This window comes from Sorex araneus, chromosome 2 (genome assembly GCF_027595985.1).
Source record: "Sorex araneus isolate mSorAra2 chromosome 2, mSorAra2.pri, whole genome shotgun sequence".
NCBI lineage: Eukaryota > Metazoa > Chordata > Mammalia > Eulipotyphla > Soricidae > Sorex > Sorex araneus.
In genome coordinates, this window is record NC_073303.1 from 107,521,038 (window position 1) to 107,546,659 (window position 25,622).

Sequence of the window (25,622 nt, forward strand, 5' to 3'; positions counted from 1 at the left end):
TAAATTTTGGTTCATACCTGGTAGTGCTCAGGAATCCATGTGAAGTGCAGGTTTCAACCTGGGACTCCATCATGCAAAGCTTCTCTCTATCTCTCTCTCATTCTCTTTCTCTCTATCTCTTTCTCTATCTCTTTCTCTCTCTTTCTTTCTTTCTCTCTCTCTTTCTTTCTTTCTTTCTTTCTTTCTTTCTTTCTTTCTTTCTTTCTTTCTTTCTTTCTTTCTCTCTCTCTCTCTTTCTTTCTTTCTTTCTTTCTTTCTTTCTTCCCTTTTAGCTTTCTTTCTCTTTCTTTCCTTCTCTCTTTCTCTTTCTTTTTAGCTTTCTTTCTTTCTTTCTCTTTCTAACAGAATTTTTTCTTTTATTTTATCTAAACATCACAGTTTACAAAGTTGTTCATAGTTGTTTATAGTATAGTTGTTTCAGGCTTTTGATGTTCCAACACCAATCCTACCACCTGAGTGACTTTCCACAAAGAATTTGCTCCACAGACTATGGTACACTTGACTTAGGTCCAAGTATACTGCTTCTCCTGCTATATTTTCTGCTGTGTACAGAATGAATTAATTCTTGAATGCTTGTCTAAAGGAAGGTAACTGTCATATTTCTAGTTAAAATTGACTCAAATTTCAAAAGTTTAAGGTGACATTTAGACATCATTAAAAAGAATCCACATAATCCATACATATTTAAAAATTTTTTATTTGCTTACAAAAGACAATGAAATCAGTTTGCAAAAACATCTCTATGTACAAATCATCTGTGTGTAAGGAGAGGGTGACTCTTGGGATACTGCTGGATAAATTGTTCCTCACAATTGGATCTTTGCATCAGTATGAGCAGATGATCATTATTTTACATATGAAACCCCACTAAGACACAAAGTCTATCTTTGTAAATCATAAATTGAGGAAAGCTATGTTCTCACATATATTTTTGGATATCAGTGATGTGAGTTACCAATGATCTCAGAGTTGGACAGGCCAAGGAAACAAGAGGTTGCTTCTCTAAGGAAATCCTTTCTTTTTTAGCAGGCTAAGGGGCTCAAGATAAATGAAATAATAATTACATCTCTCTTATTTCCTACTCTGCCAGGGTCTCATCACCCTGGAACAGAACCATATCCATTTTATTACCATACAGACTTGAGATCGTCTCACAAAAAGATTCAAGAGTTCAGTTTGGGTTGTTTGTTTCTTAATTTTTCTTTGAGTTTTCTTTTCCAGGAAAAATAAAACAAATTACCTGGCATGTGACGAAAGCAAGAAAGAAAACTCAATCCCAAAGTTTAGGGGAATTTCAAAATATATAATAATTTTGGTCACTAGTAGCAGTAATATTAACAATATCCAAGATGGATATTTTGAGTGATGAAATGAGCGCCCCTCCCTCGAAGGTCACATACACACCACGTATTGACATTGTTCTTGAGTAAGATGCCTTGAGAGTTCCTGTAGTTCGTCTTCACATTTCTCCTGAGGTTGTCAGATCCCTGGGCCCCACAGTTCCATGGCTTCCAGCTCATCTTGAACGGGAGTAAATTCTGGCTGATCAGGATGGGGAGCTAAAGAGGAAGATTGGGGTGGGGACTTGATGGGACCCAGGAACCATGAATGGATATTCTTCCTTAGATGAATCATTAGACTCGGTTATTGAACTGTAGAGTTATCTGGCCTGGGGACAAAGCAGAAGCTTCTCCTCCCCCATGCTGCTAGTACATTCCTTGCAAGGCTTTGAATGGTTAGTAAAAGAAGGGAGCAATGGAGCAATGCATTGCAGAAGATTGTTAGAAAAGTGAAAACATAGCCAACTGCTTAAATATGATATGTTTTATTTACAAAAAAAAATACTGAAAACTCAACAGACTTAGAAAAGAAAAACAAATTTCTACCTGGGACCTCTTGTTGCAAACCCATCACCAGGGAACAGGATGGAGTTGGAGGGTGGGAAGATTGGAGAGAAGGGGAACCAGGGAGAAAGGTGCCCCCCTCAATGTCGGGTGGCAACAGGACTGAAGAGAAGGTATATTTATTTATTTGTTTACTTTTGGGGGGTTCACACCTGGTGGTACTAAGAGTTTACTCCTGGTGGCTCTGCTCTCAGGGATCACTCCTGGAAGTGCTCAGGGGATCATATGGGCTGATGAGGATTGAACACAGGTTGTGCTGTCTCTGGCCCCAGAAGACATATTTATTGCCCAACCTTATTTCTACTCTTTACATTAGGAGTCTGTGGTAAATTCCTGGAACACAATCATATATCTACAGTCAAGGTGAGGTGGGGCATTTAGTCTCTGTTACAATCTACATGGATTAAACTTCAATCTTATCACTTTATGTGTCTGGAGCAGGAAGTGCAAGAGGGTGCTACTGGGCTGTGGGAAAGCAGGGGAGGTGGGGAAGGGGAGTGCCCGTGGTTAGGTATAGGGTCAATAAGACAGTGCATTGTGGGTAGCCAATTTCCCAGGCCAACGTAATCAGAGTGAATGCAATGCACTTCAGTGCTGGTAATCATTGTAAGGGATCATTTCTTAAGAGAGACAGGAAGATTTGAGAGAACAAGGAGGGAAGAGATGAAAAGAGAAAAATATATCAGCCATCAAAAAATGTCAACCAGTTCTCAGGCAAGTATGGTTAAATTTGTACTAAGGCAAGACCACTAACATCCATTAGCTAGTAGGTTTGTTGCATCAAAGCCGACCCCAAAACCTCTCTCTTGCTGCTTCCAGGAAAATTTCCCATTGCACAACCCGCCTGCATGCAAATGGCATACGATTTAGGAAGCATAGTCTTTCCAGAATCTCAGTCCTGTAGTTAGTAATGAGGCAGGGACAGCACAGTCATGCTGGTCTCTTTTTAAATGTATCGCTGGCCACCTAAAGAATTGTGGCAGGCAAATGTCATCCCAAAGCATCTAGAAATCCTTATAATCATGGGGGGAAGTGCTATGTTTGAGGTGGTCCTCCAAACCATAGTAAAATACTGCAGGAGACCATGGCCTATACACAGCAATAACAGCAAAGAGGGCCAAAAAGAATGTTCAAGCGTGTTCCCCATTGACCAAATATTGAGGTCAGAGACCAAATCAGTGTGGGTTTGGAAGCAATGAAGACTCAAGGAAGGTGCACTTATTTCCTCTTTAGGTTTTTTTAAAGTGAGCCCGTAATTGTAATCAGAAGTTTATAGAAAATGTCTCTGGGAAATGTAAGGCAATGAGCAGCTTGAACTCTGCTTCTCTCTTGCAATCCATCAACTTCCCATGCCTCCCCCACCATTATGCTAGTGACAATAGTAAAGTATTACTCGGACCCCACAGGACACTGGCACTTACCTCCGACTCCGTAGGAAGAACATGAAGAAGGATCACAGTAACCAGGCTGGCCGGAAGGACCTTGGGGTCCAGGTATGCCCAGGTGGCCTGGTGGTCCCCTGGGTCCGGGAGAACCAGGAGGCCCAGGGCTTCCTGGTCGACTCTCCCCTGATGGTCCTAGAAAGTGCCCACATATGAAGACAGTTGGTCTCTGACCATCACAGGAGAGACTTGAGAGAATCCAGAAGGAATTTATTCTTCTTTTTTTTTTTTTTTGCTTTTTGGGTCACAGCTGGCGATTCACAGAGGTCACTCCTGGCTCTGCACTCAAAAATTACCCCTGGTGGTGCTCAGGGGACCATATGGGATGCTGGGAATCAAACCCGGGTTGGCCGAGTGCAAGGCAAACGCCCTACCCGCTGTGCTATTGCTCCAGCCCCAAGGAATTTATTCTGATATGAAGCAAAATCGCCCAATTTGCCAAGATCTCTCTCGATTCATGCAGTTTTTATTCCTAAACTAAGTTCCCTGGGCAGAAGATCATAATGAAAACAAAAGATCTCTGAGAAGTCAGTGCTTTTAATCACCCCCTGAAACAGGAAAACAAACACTATTCTTTTCTCTGACTCATTTGAAACTAAAACAATTGTTCTCAACCTTTTTTTGTCTCTATGAAGTTCCTTTTTTCACAATGTAGTTCCTTATGAATGCAACATGTGTGCACTGTGCATGCAGGATACACACACACACATGGACACATTTGATCTTAACCTCATAATCTATACTGGTTTATGGTCCCAGGTAATTGAAACTAGTGTGAATCTAGAATAAATTATCCTAGAAAAGTTAAAAGGTGAAATTGGAGAAGAAAGAGGAAGCAAAATGCTAATATACGAATTTGGCATATCTTCAGGCTAGTTTATAATAATTGAGACCTTAAATTGAGTGAAAAGTCCTACCTTTTTTTTTTTTTTTTTTTTACAAATTAGAAGTGTGGCCTTAGGGGCTGCAAAGATAGTTTAGCAGATAGGATGCTTGCCTTGCACGGTCCGCCATCCTCTCCAGGAGTGACCGCTGAGCACAGAGCAAGGAGTAAGCCCTAGTACTACTGGGAGTGGGGTGGGAGTGGCCCCAAAACAACAACAAAAATATGTGTTGGGTTGGGTTTTTGGTTTTATGTTAGTTTTTAGGCTTGGCTTCCAACAGTTTCTTCAACTAGAAATGAAAAATTTTCAATCAACTACTGGAATGAAAATTAGAAATAAGTGTTACTTTGTATTTAAAAATTGCTAGACACATTCAGTGTCATTTAATTAATATTCACCAAACTTCCACCTTGTGAAATGTGTGGTGTTAGATTAGTTCCTCATAAAGAAAAAAATAACAGGAGTATTTATACATGAAGGAAATCTATTATATTAAGCATCTCTCTTAGAAAAGGTATTTTCCAACATTGTTATTAGGCTAAATTAAAATCTGTAAAATACAGATATACATTTACACATGTATAAGTAATAGGATTAAAATTTTCTAATTCTAATTATAAATATTATCTGAATACCATTCTAAAATTAGACAGTAAGTGGACAAAACTTGAAACTTAGACCAAACCCATTTAGTAAGATAATTATGGTGGCATAAACCAGTGCTCATTGAGTAGTCATGAGTTCTTCCAAATTTCCTGCATCCTGTGTGGGTCAGTTGGGACTGTGTGACTAGTTTCAGACAGTACTGAGTGTGAGTGACATCTGTCATTCTGCATTTAAGAAATGGAAAATGCATGTGTGTCTTTGTGTCTCTTTTATGCTTCTCCCTGAGAGTGACATTTATTTCAAACTATTTCAAATAATATATATATATCAATCTTTGCATAAATGTGAAATTAACTGGTATTATATCAATCCACTAAGCATTTGCTTTGTTGTTATACAAAAGCCTACCCTGATCTAAGCCAGGCATCATTAAGATCCCAGAATATACTGTGCCTTTATAGGGCTACGTGTTCAGATCATTGATAAGAAATTTGTTTCTCATTAGAATAAATGCAGCTGATTCCAGTCTAGATACAAAATTGTGCCATCAAGTGAATATAAAGATCTATGTTTCTACCTTGCAGTTTCCTATTAGGTAGGAAAACTTACCTGTTGGTCCAGGGGGACCTCGTGGGCCTTGGGTTCCAATACCAGGATTTCCTTTTTCTCCTTTGAGTCCTGTTAGACCTGTTTTTTTATTTTTAAAGAAAGAGAAAAAAAGGAAAAAACTCTCTTTATAATGAAATCTTGGTAGCTTGTGTGTCTGAGTTTCAGAAGGACCTCTCTGGTAAAGACCATGGCATGAGTCAGTTTAAATTTAAATATAAATTAAATTCTGACACTGGCTGTTTATATATCATCACATATAGAAGATTCATTCTGGAAACATATCCATTATTTGTGGATTGAAAGAATTAACATTGTTAAAATAACCATCGTCCCAAAGCACTAGGCTGATTCAATACAGTTCCTATGAAGATTCTCATAATATTTTTTACAAACATGTACCTAATACAGCTAAAATTTTTATGGAGTAATAAAACTCTTGGCCAAAGCAATCCTGGAGAAAAAAGAGAAAAGGTTACACTTTCTTTCCCCAACTTTAGATTACAATATAGAGTTATAATAATCAAGAAAAAGTGCTACTTGAATAAAGACAGGTTCTTAGTCCAATAACAGAATTGAGATTCCAGTGGAATGGGAATAAAAACAGACTCTCAGACCAAAAAATAGAATTGCGAGCACAAAGACAGACCCTCAGGAATATGGAAGCTAATTTTTGATGCAGAATCTAAGCATAATTGGTATAATAAGGAAAACCTCTTCAACAAATGGTGATAGGGAAACTGGTTAGTCACAAACAAAAAGATGAATCTGGAAACTATCTCACTTTATACATAAGTTAATTTAAAGTGGATTAAAGACCTTGAAATTAGATCATAATACATAAAATATTAAGGAAAACATAAATAGACTCTCCAATATATAAGCCTCAGAAGCATCTTCAATGATTCAATGTCATTGGTGAAGGAAGAAGCAAAAGTAAACAAATGACATAAAATCTCTCTGTGCTGCAAAAAGAATTACTAGAATAAAAAGACACTCAAATAAATGGGAAAAAAATATTTGCTTACCACATATCTGACAAAGAGTTAATTTTTTATTTTTTTTACTTTTTGGGTCACACCCGGCGAGGCACAGGGGTCACTCTTGGCTTTGCACTCAGGAATTACCCCTGGTGGTGCTCAGGGGACCATATGTGATGCTGATACTCAAACCCCGGGTTGGCCGTGTGCAAGGCAAATGCCCTACCTGCTGTGCTATCACTCCAGCCCCAAGAGTTAATTTTGAAGATATATATGTAAAACACTCACAAAACTTAGGAACAACAGCAGCAAAAATAAATGACCCTTGGGGCCACAGTGATAGCACAGTGGCAGACTTGCAAGTGGCAGACCCGGGTTCGATCCCCAATATCTCATAGGGTGCCTCAAGCACCACCAGGAGTAATTCCTGAGTGCAGAGAGCCAGGGGTAACCCTTGAGCTTCACTGTGTGTGACCCAAAAAGAAAAACAACAACAACAACAAAAAACTGGAGAAGACCTGATCAGACACTTCCTAAAGAAAAGGCATGCAGATGGCCTATAGTTACAATGAAAAAGTGTCATCACTTACCATCAGAGAAATGTACATAAAAAAATGACAAGGAGATAAACCCTCCCATTAGTGAGAATAGCAAACATGAAAAAGTCTAGCAACAATTAGGGTTGGCAGGGGTGTGGGGAAGAAGAAACCCTCATATACTATTGGGAAGAATATCAATTTCATCTGACTCAACTTCTATGGAAAACAATATGGAGGCTTCTCAAAAAAATTAAGAAATGGGTTTCCATCTGACCGAGTGATTCTGATTCTTGGTCTCTATCCCAAGAATGCAAATGCATTAATTAAAATATATTTGCATATCTATGTTCATAGCAATAGTACTAACAATAATTGGAGTAGGGCAACAACCCAATGGCCAAGAACAAAGGAGTGGATAAATAAATCATGGTAGATACACACAATGGAATATTACTCAGCTATGAAGAACAGGTAAATCCTAGAGTTTGCTGTTACGTGAAAGGAACTGGAGGGCATCCTGTCGAGCAAAGTAGGGCAGATGGACAAGGACAAATACTGGTTTATCCGTCTTATATGTGGAGTTGAAAGGAATAAAGTAAGGAGACAAAAATGTCCAGGTCCAGAAAGTCTCCTATCTAAAGAACTGATTTCGCTAAGGGTTGTGTGTGTGTGAGGGTCAGTGTTGCTGGGAAGTTGATACTCTGGTGGTGGATAGCAACATGATATTCTCAACATATTAATATTAACAAATCATGATGCCTGAGTAAATAATAATAACAATGATCATAAAAAGAAAGGCTCATTCTGCATCTAGGCATGTAGTCAATATTTGCAATATTGCAAGCTGATTTTTCTCCTTCCTACTGAAGAAATTCAGCCTGCCAGAACCTGGCCGAAGTCTTTGCACACGCCAGGCCATTCAACGTATGCAGTTGGCACCCTGCAAGTTACACAATAGAAATCACAAGTGAACTTGTCTAACATTTTCCTTTTGATCCACTCTGTAATGCATCTTCAAAAAAAGGGCATGAATTATAATTAGGCAGAAAAGTTCTGAGGACCGTGAGTTTCCATTAAAAACTTGGAAGCTTCAGGAAAGCCTGTGTTTGATTTGGCTGATTCAGACCCATAAAAATCTCAACCTATTCATGTTTCTTTTCCAGTGAGCAGAGTTCTTCTTCCAAATAATTTATGGTGCTATTAATAAACTATACGTTTTCACAGGCAAAAAATAAAATAAAAAATACAAAAACAGACATGGAAACTCTGATAGCGCATCATCATCCAAACAGGTTCTATCACAAGCTAGAACTTCGGAGTGCCCTGTCAGTCTGCAGGCTAATCCCGGAAGCTCTCTGCTCTCTGATTTCTCAGGGCCAGCGGTGCTTCGCAGTAGCAGAATGTGAAACCGGGTCTCTGTAATTACTCTTGCAGAGAATTTAGATGTGAACTTGCAGAAATCCAGAAGGGAACACAGATAAATGAGAGCAACTATTTTTATAGGTAGCCAGTAGCACTGTAGCAGGGCATTGTCGTCCCGTTGCTCATCAATTTGCTCGACCGGGCACCAGTAATGCCTCCATTGTGAGACTTGTTGTTACTGGTTTCTGGCATATCAAATACACCACAGGTAGCTTGCCAGGCTCTGTTGTGTGGCGGGAAATTCTTGGTAGCTTGCGAAGCTCTTCTAGAGGGATGGAGGAATCGAACCTGGGTCGGCCAAGTGTAAGGCAAACGCCTGCCTGTGGTGCTATCGCTCCAGTCCAGGTAGCCAGTATACAGTTTTAAAATAAAAAATTACAAATCACAGTTCCAGAAACTAGTTCAAAAGGTAGGAGTGCCTGCTTTGCGTGTGGGAGGCCAAGGGTAGTCCTGGCACAGAGTGACTCCTTGAGCACCACCACCGAAAATGACCCTGCATCACTGGGTGTGGTCTCCAAACCAATCCAGATTTAAAATATATATATTTTTTCCTTTACTAACTTCAACATATATCCTTAGTAGACAAATTAGAAGATGAGGGGCTGGAGCGACAGCATAGCGGGTAGGGCGTTTGCCTTGCACGTGGCTGACCCGGGTTCCATTCCCAGCATCCCACATGGTCCCCCGAGCACCACCAGGAGTTATTCCTGAGTGCAGAGCCAGGAGTAACCCCTGTGCATCGCTGGGAGTGACCCAAAGAGCAAAATAAATAAATAGATAGATAAATTAATAAATTAATTAGAAGATGAACAAGCAAGAACTCCTATTGCTTTATTTATGTATTTATTTTCAGTTGGGGCAGGTGTGAATGATTCTGCTTACTCAGCCCTTAGAAGCAATCACTTTTTATCACTTAGTTTGCATCTGAGCACAAAAGATCCCCACTACGTACTTGTTCTGGGAAGAGTTGGCAATGAAAAGAGCAATGAGCATCTTAGCAATTTTCTCTCCACTGCACATGTACTGATTGTTTTGGTGCCTGCTGTGCATCTTATGGTCACCTCTCGAGGGGGAGGGACACTAAGCACCTTTCAAAGAGTCAAAGCCCCAGCTGTGTCTAAACACTGCTGTTTGTCCCCATCCTTCAGGTTGGTAGCAAGTAGACTTGGTTCTGTATTCTGAGCTCACATAAGACCCGAATGGACAAAGAGGGCAGGAGACTGACCAAAAAGCTTATTCTAGGACAAAATATATCCAGAGGTTTTTATTATTATTATTATTATTTATTATTATTATTATTTTATTTTATTTTTGCTTTTTGGGTCACACCCGGCAATGCACAGTGGAAACTCTTGGCTCTGTCTGCACTCAGGAATTACTCGTGGCAGTGCTCAGGGGTCCATATGGGATGCTGGGAATTGAACCGGGGTCGGCCGTGTGCAAGGCAAATGCCTACCTGCTATGCTATCGATCCAGCACTCCAGAGTTATTTCTTAGTAGCAACCTTGAGTAATTTCTCCATCCCCTCTGATTTTAAAAAGCACAAAACATTCTTGGTCTGGTTAATGTTTGAGGTTTGATTACTAATCAAGTTGTTCAGACAGAAAAAAAGAACTACTCTGGGTAAGTCTACTGGATGTTAACAGCAACTAGTTTAACTAACTGGATAATAACTGGAATGAGTAACTTTCTCGTTTCCTGTGGGAGGTAGCATGAATGATTCTGCTTTGCAAGCATCTGGGAATTTAGTAGATGTTGCTTCTTATTTTGTTTGGATTAGAGTCATTGTCCCTGCAGGGAACTTCTAATTTTTATAAAAATTAGAACAATAACATCACTGATGACTAATACCCGTCTGAGCGTGATTAACCGCGGGTGACTACGAGACCTCTCATGACCTACAGTGCTCAAAGCTCAAGGCAGCTTCTCAGAGATTCTCCACAAGCAGAAGACTTTAGGGATGAGGCTGAATAGGCATCCAGGAAAGAATTCACAGAACCTGCCTCCTATTCCGAGAATCCTGAATTATCCTTCTGCTATTCATAAAGAAAGCAAAAAGGAGGAAGATTGGGGGTTATTTTGATATTTTTAATTTTCAAGCAAACTGATATTTTTGGTAACACATACTGGCATAAGAAATAACAGCACAAAAATATTCCAGCTCCTCAAAATGTCTTAAAAAGAAAATGAAAAAAATTCCAAGGATACACTTACACATTTATAGAATTTTAGGTATCGTTATTCTTGAAATTATGATCCAACTCATATAGGCTATGACATAATTATTTGTCCATCTGTTCACTTATAATTTTCAGGCTGAAGGAATATTCATATATATAGTTGAACTTGGTTATAGATCACTTTTTGGCATTGAAATATATTATTTATTTTTCATTATTAGTCTGTATCAGCAGGTGACTTTGTACACTATTTTGAACATTTTTTTCTAGAAAAAAGACCAATAATATCTTTAAAGATTATTATGAGGATAAAAATGTGTACATATAAGAAACATTTACACATGCTTGGAAATAATCATTGTTATTATTTCATATTTTAGTATCCTGATAGAAGAAATTGTTATGTACTTGTACATATGTACTTGTTGAGAATCATTGTGTTATATTCGAGACTTTTTAAAAATGGAATCACTGTGAGATAGACACTTACAAAGCTATTCATGATTAGGTTTCAGTCATACAGTATTCCAAAGCCCATCCCTCCACCAGTGTACATTTCCCAGCACCAGTGTCCCCAGTTTCCCTTCATCTTGCCCCCCCCCCAGTCTGTCTCTGTGTATGGCAAGTGATTTTCTTCTCTCTCTCTCTCTCTCTCTCTCTCTCTCTCTCTCTCTCTCTCTCTCTTTCTCACATTGTGGTTTGCAATATAGATACTGAAAGGTTATAAGCAATATCCCTTTACCTACTTTTACCACTCAGTTCTTGACCAGTTTATAGATCACTTTTTTAAGAAATAAAGTATGCTAAAAATCAATATTTAAGGTGCAGTAGCTCAGTGAAACATACATTTTCTGCATTTGTGAAGCTCTGGGTTTGATTCCCAACATTACATACACAAACATAGAATAATTATTTAAGTACTTAAAATGAGAATTGAGATCATAAACTAAACTTAGAGACCTAGGCTTTTTAAAAAAATTTTTTTGACATACTATTTTTGTAAACCCTGTTGACTCTGATTGAAAGGAGAGAATTCAAATGTCCTAAAACAGCAGCCTGTGACTGTCCATGAGATGACAGAGGCTATTTTATTTCTTACAGATAAAATCAACCATCACCCATGATAAGGGATCCCTTCATTAAATGCTTTTGTGAGGATCCAGAGGGATCATCTGACACTGAGATGGGGCACAGAGCCCTTTCCACAAGGGCTTTGGGATTTCTGAGTATACCTCTTCCCTATTTCTGAAGTGTCCTCACCTTTTCTGTGCCCAAAGAGGTTTCTGTCTTCAAGACCCAACTCAATGTTTCTCCATAACCCAAATGGACAGAAGCATAAGGAATTTAAGAGCGCAAGGTTGATGCACATCCATCATAATTATATTCCCACCCTGCCCATGATGTCTATGTGAGATGTAACTGACAAGTATTTCTTGAGTGAACAGAGGAATGAGTCTATGAGTTGTTCTTTTGACTCTATGGTTTGAATATTTGCTTGCACAGTATCTATGCCTCCTTTGGCACGTGCCACATTGTACTGCTTATTCTCATGTTCCTGTAGCCTGGAACTGTGAGCCTGTTGCTTGCAGAGGTCATGTCTTGGCTACTGCACTAGTGCCAGATCTAAGCAGCGTCTTAGGAGTAGGGGGTGGCTCAGCAAATATGGTAAACAAATGGAAGGAGCCACAACCTACATCAATAGCTCTATCAATTGCTTTGTTAAAAGCAAAGGTGACTTTGAAGGACACACCAATTCAATTCCTTAGGGGGACACTTGGCATTTTCTTCCACAGGGCTGATTTAATGTAAACACTGCTCTTCTTTTTCTTTTTCTTTCCACATTTTTAAATTAAATCAGTGATTTACAAAGTTACTCATAGTTGAGTTTTAGACATACAACATTGCAGCAGCAGCTCCAACGTGTCAACTTCCCTCCACTAATGTTCCCAGGTTCCCTTCCATATCCCTCCCCAGCCCCTTCCCTCTTGCCCTCTTGACAGGCAACTTTCTAAGTTTTGTTGTTAAAATGTAGGTCTCTTGATTTCAGTGCTGGTGACTCTATGATTTGGATATTTGGCTCTGTAATTCCTTAATATCACCTTTGTATCGGACTCCCCTGTCCTGGCACCTGTAGCTTCTTGTTTGTCTCTTCTCCCACTCCCCTCCTTTCTTCTCCCTGTATTCTGAGGTCAAAGTTGATCAGGGAATCCCCCTTTAAAACATGCATTCCTGCAACCGCTGTTGGAGAGGATGTGGGGAGAAAGGAACCCTTCTACACTGCTGGTGGGAATGCCGACTGGTTCAGCCCTTCTGGAAAACAATATGGACGACTCTCAAAAAATTAGAGGTTGAGCTCCCATTTGACCTAGCAATACCACTGCTGGGAATATATCCCAGAGAGGCAAAAAAGTATAATCTAAACAACATCTGCACATGTATGTTCATCGCAGCACTATTTACAATAGCCAGAATCTGGAAAAAACCCGAATGCCCCAGAACGGATGACTGGTTGAGGAAACTTTGGTACATCTATACAATGGAATACTATGCAGCTGTCAGAAAAAAGGAGGTCATGAATTTTGTATTTAAGTGGATGGGCATGAAAAGTCTCATGCTAAGTGAAATGAGTCAGAAAGAGAGAGACAGACATACAAAGATTGCACTCATCTAGGGTATATAGAATAACAGAGTGGGAGACTAACACCCAAGAATTGTAGAAATAAGTACTAGGAGGTTGACTCCATGACTTGGAGGCTGGCCTCACATTCTGGGGAAAGGGCAACTCAGAGAAGGGATCACCAACTATAATGTAGTCGAAGGCCATGTGGGGGAAGGGAGTTGCGGGCTGAATGAGGGCTAGAGACTGAGCACAGTGGCCACTCAACACCTTTATTGCAAACCACAACAGCTAATTAGAGAGAAAGAACAGAAGGGAATGCCCTGCCACAGTGGCAGGGCGGGGTGGGGGGAGATGGGATCGGGGAGGGTGGGAGGGATGCTGGGTTTACTGGTGGTGGAGAATGGGCACTGGTGAAGGGATGGGTTCCCGAACTTTGTATGAGGGAAGCATAAGCACAAAAGTGTATAAATCTGTAAATGTGCCCTCATGGTGATTCACGAATTAAAAATAAATAAATTAATTAAAAAAAATAAAAAAATAAAACATGCATTCCTTCAGCCAATTATTCAAAATACCACGTATGAGTGATATCATCCTGAGTTTGTCCTTTTTCTTTTGGCTTACTTCTTTTAACATGATGTCTTCCAGTTCCATCCATGTTGTCGTGAATTGCATGATTTCATCATTCTGAACAGCTGGAACACTGCTTTTTTTTTAATAAGTTCCTTGCATGGCAATATCTACTTACAGTGCCTCTTGAAGAGGAATGTCATCAACTCAAATTAAGTTCACATTTCTGCCATTTAAGAATAAGCATAAACTCAGCTGTTAGGAGAGATGAGGTCATGAAATTTGCTTATAAATGGATAGACATGGAGAGTATCATGCTAAGTGAAATGAGTTAGAAAGGGAGGGACAGACATAGAAGGACTGCACTCATTTGTGGAGTATAGAATAACATCCCATGAGGCTGACACTCAAGGACAGTAGATACAAGGGCCAGGTGGGTTGCCACATAGCTGGAAGACTGCTTCATGTGCAGAGGGGAGAAGGCAAATGGAATAGAGAAGGGATCACTAAGAAAATGATGGCTGGCGGAATCAGTTGTGATGGGAGTTGTGTGCCGAAAGTAGATAATGGACCAAACATAATGACCTCTCAGTGTCTGTGATGCAAGCTATAATGCCCAAAAGTAGAGAAAGAATATGGGGAATATTGTCTGCCATGGAGGCAGGGGGAGGGTAGGAAAGGGGGGATTTACCGAGGATATCGTTGGTGGGGAATGTGCACTGGTGGAGGGATGGGTGTTTGATCATTGTGTGATTGCAACCCAAACATGAAAGCTTGTAACTATCTCACAGTGATTCAATAAATTTTTTTTTAAATAAAGCATAAACTGATGCAATGGAATATTTGATTTAACAACAAAAAAGAACTTAGTAAGGGAATGTTTCTTGGCATTCTGTGGAGTTACAAAAAATATCTAGAATAACTTAACAGAAATCTTTAAAAATTCTTCCTTAAAATATAATTTAAAGTAATTTTCAGAGCAGTTATTGATTCACAGTGATATGGTATGGGAGGGCTTGAGTGATAGTGCAGCGGGTAGGGCAATCGCCTAGCACACGGTGGACCCGGGATCAATTCCTCCGCCCCTCTCAGAGAGCCCAGCAAGCTACCAAGAGTATCTCACCCAAACAGCAGAGCCTGGCAAGCTACCTGTGGCATATTCGATATGCCAAAAACAATAAAGTCTCACAATAGAAACGTTACTGATGCCCGCTCGAGCAAATTAATGAGGAATGGGATTACACTGACAGTGATGGTATGGGAAGTATATGATCTCCCAAAACCTTCTGGACCTCAATTTAAACAGCCTTCCCTAACAGCAATACCCCTCACTTAAGTGCTAATTTTCCCATTATCCTTTATTCAGAATAACATTAGAAATTATTTCAGGGATTACTTTAAGAATCTTATTTATTAAGAGTTCTTCCTTACCACTAACCTAACATTTCCACTTCCTTCGGCCCATTAAAGCTGAGAGTTCTATTTGTTTTAGTTCACTGTTTCCCCAGTACTAGGCATGTATTAGACACTGAGAAATAACTGTCAAACAAACTGATGCATTAGTGAAATATAACATCCAATCACAGGCTTTGACAAAAACAAAACATAGCTCAATGGTGTACGAGTTATGCATATGTGTTACCTTGGTAGAGGCTAAAAGCTAGCTGCTGTGTATGTATAAACAAATCAAGACTGTAAGAATTGAGAGGACAGTTACTGTAGTAATCCTAAACAACGGGCCATGGTACTGAAAGGTGAAGAAACCACTTGTCATGACAGTAACTTACAAAGCCAAATTTCCACCGAGGCAAGTTGGTACTGACTCATATATGCTTAACTACTGCACCCCCTGCTTCTCCAACTGAGCTGGACCTGGAGTCTGTGTTTCTTGTCTTGCTGGCTGAAATCCTGGCTTCCTGAACTGCCTGCCAAATCGGTAATCTGTCTGCACCTTTTCTCCGGCCCCACATTCAGAAATCAACCCTGTGGTTATCACATTTCCTCAGCTGACTCTGCACACTTGCCCTGTGCTGCACGCCAGGCTGAAGGCTGACATGAAGAGGGTTTATCCTGCTCATGCTGACCGCATGTCCAGAGTCCTGTCTTGGATCATCTCTTTCCTATTTTCTTTGGCCTATGGACATCTGTGGAGGGAGATGTTATTAATTGCTAGGGCTCCTTCCCACCCTCATGACAACAAGTGCTCCAGGCTGGAGTTTCATGCTACTCCACAGAGCAGGAGGATCATGCCTTGATGCCAGACATGCTGAGCAACTCCCAGGATATGTGCCCAAGACCTGGGAAATGCTTTCATTGTAATGCTACCAAAAAAAGTCATAGAAGCACTAATAATGGCTTCAGCTGTGTTATTATATTGTCTGTTGCCTGGGAAATGCTGGCAATGAATTGCAAAAATAATCTGTTTTTAATTCAATGTATGCTTCTTTTCCATTTTATTATTTTTTAATCTAAGTAGCATTAATTGTAACATTATGTAAGTTTCAGGTGTGCACTGCTGACAATCAGCTTGTGTATTTACTATATTAAGTTCAGCACAGAATGTCCAATTTTATCCAACACCTTATATCTAACCTCTTTGAATGCCTACTAGGTACAAGGTGCCAGGACAAAAACTAAGTTACAAGATTGCAGGTTAATTGAACATAATTCAGCAAGCATTTTATGCTTCTCACTAAGCTTTGCTATTTTTTCCATGTTTTTTTCCATGGTCTATAGAATTAATCCCAGCATGTGGAAGGGGATGGGGGGGTCCCACATTCTGTATACAAAGCCTAGAAAATACATGGTTATTTTAAATGTAAATGTTCAAGTCTCTCTCTCTCTCATGCCCTTTTCATTAAAATACCATCATCTACTATGTCTCTGCAAGTTAGGACTCAGCCAAGGAAAGATAACCACTCACATCTTTTAGGCAGAGGAAACTTGATACAGAAACTGGTTTACACGAGGTAACAGCTAGAAGGACAGAGATGCCAAATAAAGATGTTGAGATAACCTATACATTAGCAACAGCAAGGTCACCATCCCTTCTAGGAGCTCAGGAACAGTGGAAATAAATAGCATAACTGAACCCAGAGTCTTCTTCTTTTAAAATTTTTTAATGTCGAAGCACTGCTATTTATTCGTCCACTGATTAAGCATATTGAATTGGGCATGAACTCCACAGAGCCCAGAGACTTCTGTGAGGATCTGGAACATGAGTTAAGAACTTGTCTTCTAGAAATGAGAGGCAAAAGGGGGCTTCAGCCACAAATGAAGTTGCAGAGGCATGTGGGACAGGGAGGGGAGAAATATCTTGAATCTCTCATTGACTGAACCTCTCCAAAAATGGAAGGCAACGGAGGCTGGTAACATGGGGAGAGAATAAAGACAAACTGAGAGCAAACCTTCCAAACCAGTCCCCATGTTGGGTATTGAAATTTTGAGTCAAAGGCATCTGTCCTGCTAGTAGCAGATCACTGTGTCATGATAAAAAGACAAAAAACCCAAGTAGCTGTAATCCACTAAGAGAAGAAGTACTACAAATGAAATATGGAAACACAAATCTAAGGCATTTTGGGGGAGTCCCTGAAAGCTTTCCAGTACACCTGACCCTGAAGTCAAGTGTTGAAGAGCAGAAAATAGTTATGCAAAGGGCACCTGGAGGCATATGCACAAAGCTTGGCAAGTGATAGATAATAGGGCATTCCTGGAACTTGAAGAGGTTTGGCACGGCTTTGGTGGTTGCAGGCCAGAGAATGGTAGAATATGAGGCCAGTCCAGACCAGATTTTTATAAGCTCTGTGTACCGGGCTAAGAAGTTTAGATACGGCTCCTCACTTACATCAAATCTTTCAACACCTTCTCTCTAGGTTGTTGTTTGTAATTTCAAAATCTTTTTTTGAAAGAGGAATTCCAAGTTGTTTGTGCTTTAGGTCCTTATGAAAGCTGGATCTGCCCCTACAGGGTACTGTGAAGTAAAACTATTTGCCCAGGGTAACGTTCTGAAGTCTGCAGAGCCTAATTCCACCAAGTGCTGGTCTATTTCCACAGAAAGTTTATGGGGGAAGCATTCAAATCACTAAGTAACATTACCTAGCAAAGGTGAAGAGTAAGAGATGCACTACTGTCCATCAGTTAGAGATGTCAGTCACGAGGCAGGTGGTCTTTTGGACTTTTGAGCACAAGCATTTAAGTCAGAAATACTTAAATTTAGGCCAAGAGGGGAAAGAAGGTGGAATAGAAAGGAGGAAGGGTGAAGGGTAGGGAAGCAAATGGACAGACAAAGGGGCTGGAGCGATAGCACAGAGGGTAGGGTGTTTGCCTTGCACACAGCTGACCCGGGTTCGATTCCCAGCATCTCATGTTGTCTCCTGAGCACCACAAGGAGTAATTCCTGAGTGCATGAGCCAGGAGTAACCCCTGTGCATTGCTGGGTGTGAACAAAACAAAACAAGGAAAAAAAATAAAATGGACAGACAAAGATGGTAGTGTTCATTGATCAGTGCAACCACCCTCTGAAGTTCTTGGCCCTTGATGTTCACAAATGCAACTGCCTGGCAAAAGCGAACAGAAATCCTGGCTTTTCATTTCCCTAGTTTCACCACTGACACTGTAACCTCACAGGCACCTAATAAGAATATCAGGCCAAATGTTAACCTATTGCTTTCAGCACCAAATTTTTTTATTGCTCCTCTTTAATGCCTTTATGTTATTTCCAGTACCAACTGTTAAGGACATTTAAGCAATTTAAAATTAGCTGAAAATTGAGCCAATTTCTGTAACTTAAAAATGAAATTTCAGGCTTTCAAGTAGTGGATGATATTTAAATTACTTTTGTCTGGTCTCCATTCCTTGCAGGACTGAAAAAATGATATGGTGCTTCTGCTTTTGGAAAAGAAGGAAGCTGTGTCAGGTTACTGGGATAAGGCCAGGTTCTACAGAGCTTAAAGCAAAATGGGTTACAATCAGTAGGCACGAAGGATCCATTATTATGTTAATGCATAGTGATATTTTTAAAATTTATATAACTGTGCATATTTTTCAAATTCCCAAAAACATTCGAAAAAATCTAAATATCTTGCTATATTTTCATAGCAATTTTACATCAAAGTTAAGTTTAGAGCCAATGATAACTGAAAGACTTAAGAAATGTAATTTTTCTATTGATACTTTTCACCAAACAAGATAAATGCATATTTGGTGGATTTACCACTTTCAAAGTCATAAAAATAGTTTTCTATATTTATTAGAAAAAGCATCAGTTAAGGCATTTGCTTTGCATATGTCCAATCCTGGTTTAATTCTTTTTTTTTTTTTTTTTTTTTTTGCTTTTTGGGTCACACTCTGTGGTGCTCAGGGGTTGCTCCTGGCTCTTCACTCAGGAATTACTCCTGGCAGTGCTCCAGGGACCATATGGGATGCCAGGGATTGAACTCAGGTCGGCTGCATGCAAGGAAAACGCCCTACCTGCTGTGCTATCGCTCTGGCCCCCCTGGTTTAATTCTTGACATCGCATCCTGAACACCACCAGGAGTGATTCCTCAGCACAAAATCAAAAGTGATTTTTCAGCACCACTGGGTGTACCTGAAACCCCAGAAATGTCTTCAAAATTAAAGAAAGCTTTAATTTCATTATGAATAAAAATCATATAATGCCAGGGATGAGTCATTTGTAAAATGCATGCCTTATATTTGTGACATTCCAGGTTTGGTCACAAATACTTCAACAAAAAATTATAATATAATAAAAATTTAAAGCATAAAGTTGAGCACTATATGATCAGTTTCTTTCTTTCCCTCTATTTTTTTTCCTTTTTGGGTCACATCCATCTGTGCCCTGAGGCAAGACCATATTGGCGGACCATACATGGTGACGGGGATCAACCTGGGTCAGTCGCATGCAAGGTAAGCGCCCTCTCCACTAGTAGTACTATTGCTCAGACCCTGATTTTCTAACTTATATGTATCACCTGCTCAGCAGAAGCCAAACTATTTTAAAATCTCACCCAACTTTTTCTAGCTACATTGATACAATGATAACTTGGAGAAAGTCCTGACATCGTTAACTTGGTAGCAGTTGGCCATTATGAAACCTGTTGGGTTTGTTGTACTCTATGGTTTCTGCTTTTATTATGGGTTCTGGGATGAGGATGACTAAAGAATAGGAAGAGTCAAAAAGCAAGCCAAGAAATAATCCACATTATAAATCACTATTATTCTTGAAACAGCTATTACATTTTAAATGTTATGAGAAATATAAAGAAAGTATATAAAATTGGGCCCTTAGGGAGCATGTAACCTCTGGTGAAGAAGAATTAATAGGAGTTAAATCATTGAGGGACAATTCAAGAAAGAACATTCTACATAGTGCTAAGTGATGTTTCACACTCTAAAAGAGTAGGGATCAGTCATCTAATCATTTACTGACTGTTTATTCAGGCTTCTTGGGAGTGCAGGGATGAAAGACATGTTCCCTTCCAAGGAACTCACCATTCAGTGGGAAAGACAGCAAGTACACCAGCAATACAATACAACGAAGGAACTACTGTGATAGATGTGTGTACCTGGAGAGAGAGGGACACCCATAGGGACAGATTACTCAGTCTAGATCTAATTCAAGTGCTTCTTTGATGTAAAGCAGGATTCTAACCAATACGTTGATCAAATAAGTGAGCAAGGGTGAGGAAGGAGTGGCCTGGGGGAAGTATCTCTTGAGATGAGTTTCCAAGCCAGAATTTAAAAACAAAATAAAAAGGTGGTCTTTTTTTCCTGGGGAATGGAGGGAGAGAGCTTGTGAAATTATATAGAAGATTGGAAAAACAAGGCTCAAATATGGGTCAGAACTGAGTGTGGTAGGAAAAGGTGAGCAAGAAGAATATGATACACTGAATTAGTGATTGGAATCCATTATTATTCTAGAAAGGGAATTAGAACTCCATTCTTTTGGTAAAGGTTTGTGCATTTCCTTACCCCTTGGATTTGGGTTTGGCCATAGAGCTTAGTTTGACTAGTCAGGTGCTAGGGGCAAAGCCATAAACAGTCTTCAAATGTGATTGGGAGGTTGGGTTGCTCTGTTCTGTTCATGCTCTGGCCAGGAAGAAAACATCCTCTAGGGAGAGATAACCACTGCGGCCCAGGACCTGCCAAGCAGAGTTGCCCCAACTCTCCACAGAGCTCGTGAAAAAATAACATTCATTGTTGCAAGCTCCTAGAAATTTGTTATCTAAAGAAAGCTGATTATGGGGCTGGAGCAATAGCACAGCAGGTAGGGCGTTTGCCTTGCACACGGCCAATCCAGGTTTGAATCCCAGCATCCCATTTGGTCCCCCGAGCACTGCCAGGAGTAATTCCTGAGTGCAGAGCCAGGAATATTACCCCTGTGCATCGCTGAGTGTGACCCAAAAAGAAAAAAAAAAGCTGAGCTTGTTTAGAGCAGAAGGGATATCTTTTCTTTATTGGCTTTTGGGCCACACCCAGAAATGCTCAGGGGTAATATTCCTGGCTCTGCACTCAGGAATTACTCCTGGCTGTGCTCAGGAGACCATATGGGACGCCGGGAATCCAAACTGGGTCAGCAATGTGCCAGGCAAACACACTGCCCCCTGTACTATTGCTCCAGTCCCCAAAGGGATATCTTCAAGTAAAGCTGATGGGAAGATCTGAATTGGGAGCACAGAAAGACACCTTACTGAGAAGACAGTTGTCTGTGCAATATTTCTAGTGCAAAACCCTTTACCCAGTTGGAGGTGGAAATCCAATAATCCAGCTGAGTTCTACACATGACCATTTAAGTATTTTTTTAAAGTGGTACAGAAACAATTATATGAACTTTTATGGCAAAATATGCCATCACAGGGTTTTTGTCTTTTTAAAAAAAATTGTGAGCTCACCCAAGGACAGTAGATACAAGGGCCAGGAGGATTTCCCCATAGCTGGAAGCCTGCTTCATGAGCGGAAGGGAGAAGGCAGATGGAACAGAGAAGGGATCACTAACAAAATGATGGCAGAGGAACCAGTTGGGATGGGAGATGCGTGCTGAAAGTAGATAATGGACCAAACATGATGACCTCTCAGTGTCTGTGTTGCAAGCCACAATGCCCAAAAGTAGAGAGAGATTATGGGGAATGTTGTCTGCCACAGAGGCAGGGGGAGGGTGGGAAAGGGCGGCTATACCCGAGATATCGGTGGTGGGGAATGTGCACTGGTAGAGGCGTGGGTGTTTGATCACTGTAAGAATGTAGCCCAAACATGAAAGCTTGTAACTATCTCACGGTGATTCAATAAAATAAAATTAAAAAAAAATTTGTCAGTTCTTTACAAAGGATGACAGACACAGCTGATTAGCAATTCAAATTTATCACAACTTTAAGAAAATCATTTTAGTGTTTGTATAATGACATTATTTTAATTAAAACTAATATATGAAATAGGAACACAAAAGACATTAGTCTTCTATGGAAACATTTTTCCAAAAGGTGCTACTCTTTTGAGGTGCTTCAATCTTTTATATTTCCTTCTAAAAAGCTACATCTGGCATTTAAATAATTTAAAGGTGGTGGAAGAGAAAAACACTGATTTAAATGGTAAAAACAGGCAGACACAGGGTGAGCCAACTCTTCACAAGTGCCCCTCATTTTTCAGTATCCTAGAAGTGAGACAGCTTGGAATTCATTCTTAGAAATGAAAACATCACCCTGTTTACATTGCAAGGCCAGAGGGTCTCAGTTTAATTTAGAGGCGTATGATTAAATACATATTTACGAATTCTGTGTCACTCCTCCCTTCAAAATATACAGCCTAATTTTGCTCTGCTTGAATATGGGCTGGGTTTAATGACTCCTTCTAATAAATAGAAGATGCTGGAAGTAAAAACTGTGACTTCTGGAACTAGTCAAATACTCATTGTGATCCCCACCCTGATCTCTCTCTTGGGTCACTACTCTGAAGAAAGTAGCTGGCATGTTGCGAGAACATTTAAACCACCCTTTTGAGTGACCCACCCCTCTTGTATGTAATATAATTAGTAGTCAGTGGTGGTGGTGGTGGTAATGGAGGTGTTTGAACCCCTTTCAATAGCACTGTGAAGGTGCCATCTCAAAGCTAATTTGTTTGGTCCAGTCAAGTTTTCAGATGGCTATAATTTGGCTGGCATCTTGCCCATAATCTCATGAATGTTCATGAGCCCGAAGTATCCACTTCTGAATCTCTGACTCACCCAAAACAAACAAAATCTTGCAAGTTTTGTTTTAAGCTACTAAATTTTAAGATGATCTTTGCACAGCAATAGTCTCCGTGCAACCTTGATCAGTGTCAAGTCACTTTTCACTAGGAAAAAAAGTAGCCTACAAAATAAAAGATGCAAAGTTATCTTTTCATTGCCAACACCTTCAGGTGCATTAGGAAAATATAATCCATTGGACTTTCAGAGAAAGATCCGTTCCAAAAACCATTCGAATTGGACTTTACCAGATAACTCTTCAGAGAAAGAAAAGTAAAATCTCTGTTTTTCTAGAGTTCAGGTCTCAAAGGACAGGAAAAAGACAATCTTGCATTATCAGCAGATTTTTCTTCAAACAGTCATGAAAAGACAATGTTACCAACTGTAACACAACATTAAAAAGATCAAGGATATTTAAAATTTGATCATCAAATTATAAGGGTTTACCAGTCTTCCATTTTAAATCAGATTGATCTTTCCCACAAAGATAATTTTTTCCAGGATAGCAGGGATGTTATGGAATTTCACACATCTTTATCATTATGGCATTTGGAGGTCACAACTGCTGTGCTTTCTGAATTTGTTTCTGTCAAATTTACTTTCAGTGTCAACAGTTCCTTTTAATAACAGAATCATTAAACAAAACAACTCTATTCCTCTCTTGAAATGTGAAATCAAGCTGGCACTTCTTTTTCTCTGAAAAGTTCTCAGTCTTGTTGATAGGTTCCAGCATCATTATGTTCCCTGGGCACTCAGACAGAGAGTTTGCATCCTGGAATAAGCTATCTGACTACTAATTACCTTGCTTTTACTTTTATGTCTCAGTAATGACTATTTAAAAATTATTTGTGAAGATACTGTTCTATTGATTATGTATGAAATATTTTTACTAAATAGTAACCGTGAGTAGTGGTAGAAAAACAGACCACAGTAAGTGTATTTCCCTGCCTGATATCTGACAGGAGCTGAAATGCTGCCAGATTGTGGCTGAGTCCTTCTTCACTTGTGTTTGCTCCCATGTTTCAGATCTTCATTGATTTTTTATCCGGTTTTTCTCATTTGCTGAAACATTTTCAATCTTTTTTTTTTGAAGCAACCATGGGAAACTCAGGACTGATAACAATTGACCCTTAACTCTTGTATTTCTTTTTGTTAAGTCATTGGAAATTTGACATTCTCTTGCAGAGACTCAAGTTTAAGGGTAATAATTTTATAACTTCAAGTCATTTGGCTTTTTTCAGAAAGGACATTTGTGCACCTTGTTCACTGCAGCACTATTTAATCAATAGTCAAATTCTGGAAACAACCTAAAAGCCCAAGAACAGATGACTGGCTAAAATAACTGTGAAGAGTGGTGTGTATATATACACACAATGGAATACAACTCAGCTAGAAGAAGAGAGAAAATCATGCAATTTGCTGCTACATGGATGGAACTGGAGAGTATCATGCTGAGTTAAGATTAATAAAAGTTACACAGCTAGCCAGCGATAAAACTAAAATACCAGTTCACATCTGACTGGTACCTCAAACCATGTTCTTTCCATCTTATATATTATTCCAATTAGAGCACCATCATAGATAGAAAAATTGGTATATATTCCAAAAATCTCAGAAATAAAACAATGTTATATTACTTGGTTCTTATTTTCTCCCTTATTTACTCCCTGCATGAGACATTGGAAGTACAATTGCTATTGGTATGCACTCCAAACTTTCAGACACATGACCCATTTCCATACAGAAAATTCTACAAGAATTCTTTCATAGCCTCAATTCATGATAAAATTCTAGATGAGTCACCAATAATTAAAATGTAGGACCATGGAAAGTTATATTTTGGTGAGTTTTTATCATATTGATATTTATCCAATACATCATCCTACATTATCTCAAAATTGGTTGTTTGTCTGTTATAAATGTCAATTAGGGCAATGAATTTCAAGATACTATTAAAACAAAAAAAAAGAAGTGAGGGTGGAAACATGCCCCAAGGATTTTAGACACATGCCTTATATCAGTCAATCCTGCTTCTTCTGTTCCTGACATCACAGGGTTCCCTAGGCATCACTCAGTATATGCCAGGTGATCCCTGAACAATAGTGAGTGTAGTTCTGGAAGCCTCCAAGTACCATCAGGGTGTCCCTAGTGGCCTCTCGGAAAGGCCTAAGCAATACTGCATTCTTGGGCCCTCACATTGAACTGTTGGCTCATTTGGGAGAGAATTACTGAGGAAGAGGTGCCCCAGATCTCTAGAGCATCACTGGAGTACCCTCCTTCCCACAAAATAGTTTGGTAGTTTCTGACCCCAGCTACCAGCTCCAGATATGAACAGCAGCTCCAAAGCTTAATGCCAGGAGCCATCAAGAGAAAATACAGCAGCTACAAGGCCCTGAGTGAATAGGTCCTTTCTCCTTGACAACTACCCTAGCAATGGACTCTCACCATGGAGTCCCACACCAGGGACCTTTGGAAAAGGGAGTCCTGTAATTCCAGCTTTGGAAAAACACCTGGTGGCACTCCATTTAGGATATGCGATTTCTTGCCTCTCCTTGATCACTATCTCCTCCTTCTACAGAAGTTTGCGTGCTCTCTTAATTGAATTTCCTTTTTGTCACTCAAAATAAAACATCTCTGCTTCACTATTTG

At 39.7% G+C, this 25,622-nt stretch overlaps 1 protein-coding gene across 5 annotated transcripts in view; it reads right to left on the minus strand.

The window, feature by feature from the left end:
- Window positions 1-771: 771 nt before the first annotated feature.
- COL14A1 (collagen type XIV alpha 1 chain) overlaps window positions 772-25,622 on the minus strand; it is a 208,933-nt gene continuing 184,082 nt past the window's right edge. For 3 of the 5 annotated variants that reach the window (XM_055127235.1, XM_055127233.1, XM_055127232.1), the window contains 3 exons: window positions 5,446-5,523; window positions 3,326-3,481; window positions 772-1,559 (listed from right to left, as the gene is read on the minus strand). In XM_055127235.1, coding sequence (XP_054983210.1) covers window positions 1,480-1,559; window positions 3,326-3,481; window positions 5,446-5,523 — 314 coding nt within the window. In that variant the 3' untranslated portion in view covers window positions 772-1,479. Of the gene's footprint in view, window positions 1,560-2,077; window positions 2,525-3,325; window positions 3,482-5,445; window positions 5,524-25,622 lie in introns of those variants that run through there. The other 2 variants (XM_055127236.1, XM_055127234.1) reach the window with 1 other exon arrangement.